At 40.0% G+C, this 6,177-nt stretch overlaps 1 protein-coding gene across 1 annotated transcript; it reads right to left on the bottom strand.

Annotated features, from left to right (window-relative positions):
• Positions 1-1,402: 1,402 nt before the first annotated feature.
• Positions 1,403-4,930, bottom strand: LOC138853240 (uncharacterized). Its single transcript, XM_070088945.1, has 2 exons — positions 3,633-4,930; positions 1,403-2,139 (listed from the first exon to the last, which is right to left on the bottom strand). Exons 1-2 carry the CDS (start codon positions 4,927-4,929, stop codon positions 1,403-1,405), a joined length of 2,034 nt encoding a protein of 677 aa, XP_069945046.1. The 5' UTR covers position 4,930.
• Positions 4,931-6,177: the final 1,247 nt, after the last annotated feature.

Below are 6,177 nucleotides of genomic sequence, written 5' to 3' on the forward strand. Positions count from 1 at the left end.
ATATATATATATATATATATATATATATATATATATATATATATATATATGCAAAACAACCACTCTGAAAGAATAGAGAAATTCCAAGCGCTTTCGTGACTACTCACATTATCAGTTCCTTGATAATGTGAGTAGTCACGAAAGCGCTTGGAATTTCTCTATTCTTTCAGAGTGGTTGTTTTGCATATTTTGAAATCACTTGTTCACTGTGATCTTATTGCATATATATATATATATATATATATATATATATATATATATATATATATATATATATATATATATATATATATATATATATATATATATATATATATATGCAAATATCTCAAACCAAGGGATACAGGATGCAAAACAACCACGGGGGTAGTAGAATGATAGCTCTAGGCCTTTCGTGTTGCAATCAACACATCATCAGGAGCTTGCAATATTGCAGAAAAGAGGAGAATGTATATATTCAATAACAACACTGCGACTAGCCGAGGACTCAAACCCATGTCGTTTTGGCTCACCTCATAATGAGCAAAAATCACATGACGATTTAACACACAGGACCACCAAATCCTATAAGTATCACGCACCCAGCAGAGCTAGGTGTTTTACCGTGATCCGTGGATAAACGGTGGTGTGGATGCCTCAGAGTTAATTTCATTGTACTTCCTATTTCGTGTACTAGCCTCTACAAGAAGTATATATATTATTGTAACCACGCACAGGTGGTATTTAATCAATAAGAACACTGTGACTAGCCGAGGACTTGAACCCATGTCATTTTGGCCTGCCTTATGGTGAGCGAAAATCAGATGATGCTATAACCCACAGGACCACCAAATCCTACTAGAATCACGCACCCAGCAGAGCTAGGCAGGTCAAAACGACATGGGTTCGAGTCCTTGGCTAGTCACGTTGTTGTTATTGATTAAATACCACTTGTTTGTGGTTACAGTAATATATGTACGTCTTGTGGAGGAGAGTACACCAAACGGGGAGTAGAATGAAATTAGCTCTGAGGCACCCATACCACCGTATGTCCTCGGATCATGGTAAAACTCCTAGATGTGCTGGGTGCATAATTCTTGTAGGATTTGGTGATCCTGTAGGTTAGAGCATCATGTGATTTTTGCTCACTATGAGGTGGGCCAAAACGACGTGGGTTCGAGTCCTTGGCCAATCGTAGTGTTGTTATTGATTAAATACCACTCGTTTGTGGTTACAATAATATGTATACTGTTTGTTGAGGCTAGTACACCAAACGGGTAGTAGAATGAAATTAGCTCTGAGGCACCCACACCACGGTATGTCCTCGAATCACGGTAAAACACCTAGCTCTGCTAGGTTCGTGATTCTTGTAGGATTTTGTGGTTCTGTGGGTTAGAGCGTCATGTGATTTTCACGACACAGTTTAAAGAGTTTCCGTGCCAAATAAAAAGTACAACACCAGCAGCAACTGGAAGGAAACTAACAGAATAATCTTACAAAACATATTAAACACTTCAGCTTTGCTGTTGAGTCTCAACTTATCATTAAGAGAAGAGTCTGAGTCAGCCGGGTACACCTTGGAGTGCCCAGTATTCTTGATGCGCAGCGAGTTTACTACGGCGTTGGTGATAACAACAACGAAACACAGCATGATGAGTGTGGCATACCATATGTCGATGAGTTTGAAGTAAGGCGTCTTGACGTAGGAGCCGCTGGCCTGTGCGAAGAGTCCAGCCAGCACCAGCATGGATGTCAGTGACACCATGATCCTCTCGTTGAAGTCGACGATAGGGAAGAATAGTGTTGAGTAGGAGATGAGAAAGACGAGGGCACTGGGGGCAAAGCTGTTAAGGAGATGGTAGTCAAACTGGCCCGTCAGGTGGAGTGTGAGAACCACTTTGTCAGGCAGAGCAATCGCAGTTATATTCATCAATCTGTAGTCGAGGAGATCACGGTCACCCCAGTAAGGTACGGTGTAAACGTCTTCTTCACCCCTGTCTGGCTTCATGGTAATCTCGGCCGTAGTTCTCACCAGATAAAGCGATGCGTTGCACAGGTACGTCCCAAAGGGATACCGACGAACTTTTAAATGACAAGGAATCTCAAAGTTGAAGTAGGTATATTGTGTAATATTGAGATCTCTTCCAGTCATGATCCTACCTGTGGGAAGAAACATTCTAGTCAGAGAAAACATAATGGTATATTTGAGGTGAAGCAGGAGGAGGTGGGGTCGTAGTGGAACCATCTACTATGACCCCATATGTTGCATAAGTGTTTTAATCTTCAACTTGTCGGTTTTAAACCATTTATCACATCTGTCAGACACTGCAACATCATGGGATCTTGATACAAAGAATTCTTCAACACTTGTTCAACCTTTGGACGAAGACCTACTTAGACTAATGGATGGTACCACTATGATCCCGCCTCCTCCTGCTTCGCCTCACCTGACTACACTATATAAGCCACTTCTCCGACCCTATACTGTACTTTCTACAAGATTGATGGACTGAACATATCGACTCCAGGCTGAGGGACTGATTACCTCAAACTCCTCTCCTTACACTTTTCTGCTTTGTATAGGACGGATGAAGCCACTGTGTGTAGAAACGTTTTTTCAATAAAGATTCTCATATGTTGCATAAGTATATCAGTCTTCACCTAGACCCTACACTGGCCAGCTAGTGATCTAGATGCAAAGACTATGGTGCACTTCCCTGTGAATGATGTCCACATTTATTTCACCATCCACATGTAATTCTTGAGGTCCCGCAAATTTCCTGTCCCAATTCTTCAGCAGGAGACATTAACATTGGTTCCTATTACAAATCCAGGCCTATTACATAACCAGTGTACACACATTAAATTCAATATGGCGTCCTCCCGCCATCTCTACTGGCTGTTCTCCACCTCTTTCCCTCGAAATTTCTCGAAGGGTCCAAACAACATCATATTTTACTACACAATTATTGTATTATTTATTCATATGTTCTACATTCAGGAAATTATGTACAAGAATTCCACAGCAAGGAAACCCAATCCAGGAATGGTATACATGTATATAATTCTGACCATGTAAGTGGTTTCGTGGACGCTTCTCTATTTATAGTACACAGGCTGCCAAAATTTGAAGATGTTCGGTTGATACGTTCTCAGGTTGTAAATGAAAACCTTGGATGAGGAAAAAATTAGATAACCAACGTAAGGAATCCCTTCCGGGATACCTATGAGTATATACTGTGCCCACTTTATCTATTTCTAGAGGATAGCTTCGGGGAGAATGGAGGGGGAGAAGGGAGGGGGAGAAGGGAAGGGGAAGAAGGGAGGGGGGAGGGGGAGGAAGGGTGTAAGGGAAAGGAAAAACAGTTTGCGTGACAGCGACAGTTTACATGAATAAACTTGTAATCATAGATTAACAGTCACGGAAAATCTGGCCATGAGTATAGCGTGTACTCACCTAGTTGAGGTTGCAGGGGTCGATTCCAAGCTCCTGGCGTGTGTGTGTTTAATTACATATTTCATGAATGGGAATATTGATAAGTAATTAATTAGGAACAATTAAACAAATCCTTTCTTTATATTCTGAAAGTTAATTTCAGGGTCATTTCTGTTTACCTTGGCAGTGTTAATTAAGAGACTTGTTAACAACTTACCCATGAAGGGGTCAGAAAAGTCTTGTTTTTCAACCACTTTCTTTGTCCAGTAGACAAAACAGTCGTTATAAGTGGAGGTAAGGGTAACCTCTGGTCCAATATCGTAACCAGCCATCACTCCGAGAGATGGCCGCCAGATCGAGTCGCATGGAATATAATTGGTCAACATTTTGGTATCAATAAAGGTTATCCGAGCATCATGCCACTTTAACAAGATTCCCGTCGATATCTTGGCTACTCCATCTTTAGTTGTTATTTTATCAATGCCCCTTAACTCAAATCTATAAAGAAGAGTTCCGTTCTTTGCCAATCCATGGAATGGACTGTATTTAGGGTTATAATTGGGTTCCATATTTATCAGTCGTTTTTGGCAATCTTCTTCGTCACTGCCATCGGGAGAGTCTTTCCGACGGTCACATCGCTGACTCCTGGATAAACAGACACCATCATGTGAGGAGAACTGTAATATGTTGCAGGAAGTGAGCGTCAGTGTTATGTTGTGGACACCAGAGTACCAGGTAAGACGTCCCACTGGCCGGGATCCTCCTCTCAGTGTCCAGGTCTCTCGGTGAAGTTCAGATCTCAGCACCCACAATTCTCCCTCCTGTGTGATGTTGGAGGTGTCATCTCCTTCAAAGTAAATATTTCCATCAGGCAACATGCGTAAGAAGTAATATCTATCAAAATTGTTAATGGCGCCGTAGAGGGTATATCTTAGTGTGGAAGGCACACGACATATGCTGCACTCTAGCTCACTCAGACAGTTACGTGACCCCAAGGAGCCGTTGTTCAGTAATGTTGGGCACTGGAACCTGAGTCCCTCCTTAAACGAGTCCTTGTTGCCCACCCACGACACATGTATCTGTTCCGTGGTGCACGTGTTGGGTACTGTCTTGGCAAGCTCAGTAAACTGGTCAGACTCTTCGTCTTCTGTTAGAAAATGCCCGCCTAAACTTGTGCAAACCCTTAACATCTTCTCGTATCCTTGACATTCAGAGAGCATAACATAAATATATGTCTTATTGCACAGTTCCTTGTCATCAATATCAATAATTTCCACTGGGCCTATCTTTGTCCAAGTAGAATCGATCAGCAGTTCTTCCTCTGGGTTGGCGAGAATACTGGAACAGTTACTGGAGGTTGAAGACGACGTGTTAGCGAGGTCCTGCCCCAACGAGACAGCCGTAACAAACCCAGTGAATGCCTTTTGGTTCCCCTTTTCTTCTGAATTACGCCCTATGCATAGCTCTGGCTCCTGCTTCTCAGTGGTTATGTTGGCTACCTCGTCTACAGACATGGAATTTCCTCGCAAGGTTGCCCATACCTGTAAAATTAATATTGTTGAAAATAATAAGAGAGCTATTTAGGCGGTCATTTTAATTTTTTTTTTCATTAAAGGCATTTTCATAAAGAATGTATAAGATATACAATAAAATTTTTTGAATAAGAAAATAATTATGCTTCATAATATATATATATATATATATATATATATATATATATATACAGATATTGATATTGCTCTACGTCCATAGCAGGACTCGAACCTGCTAGCTCTGTATCAGAGTCCTAAGTACTTTACCACGAGACTAGACCTGCGATAAGTATGGGCGCTTAGCCGAAGCTAAGTGATGTTTCCCATACCCCCGGGCACCATACCCCCGGGCACCATACCCCCGGGCACCATACCCCCGGGCACCATACCCCCGGGCACCATACCCCCGGGCACCATACCCCCGGGCACCATACCCCCGGGCACCATACCCCCGGGCACCATACCCCCGGGCACCATACCCCCGGGAACCATACCCCCGGGCACCAAGCTCGTCTTGAAAGTTATTTCATCGAATCCTGCCACATTCAGTGGACACGAAAGAGATTTGTGGACGTAGAGACAATGTTTGTAAATAATTTCGCCTGTTTGCGAATTTAAAAGTATATGTATATATACATATATATATATATATATATATATATATATATATATATATATATATATACATATATACATATATATATATATATATATATATATATATATATATATATATATATATATATATATATATACATATATATATATATATATATATATATATATATATATATATATATATATATATATAATATATATATATATATATATATATATATATATATGTCGTGCCGAATATGTAAAACTGGTCAATTAGCAAGAACTCATTTAAAATTAAGTCCTTTCTAAATTTTTCTCTTACAGGTTTATAGATATATTTTTTTCGTTAATGTTGATGTAGAAATTTATAATTTTGCACCAAAAGGAACTTAGAAAACTTACCTAACCTTATTATAACAAGAACAATTTATTTTAACCTAACCCAACTAAATATATTTTAGATTTGTTTACAATAATTTAATACTAAACAAACACAGTGAAATATATTTTTTTCGTTAGGTTCAGAATGATTTTGGCGAAATTATTACATACACAAATTTTCACTTGTCCTATATGACAAGATGAGCGTTGCTATTTAAGCCAAGATCGCAAGTTCTGCCTATTCGGCAC

This window comes from Cherax quadricarinatus, chromosome 26 (genome assembly GCF_038502225.1).
Source record: "Cherax quadricarinatus isolate ZL_2023a chromosome 26, ASM3850222v1, whole genome shotgun sequence".
NCBI lineage: Eukaryota > Metazoa > Arthropoda > Malacostraca > Decapoda > Parastacidae > Cherax > Cherax quadricarinatus.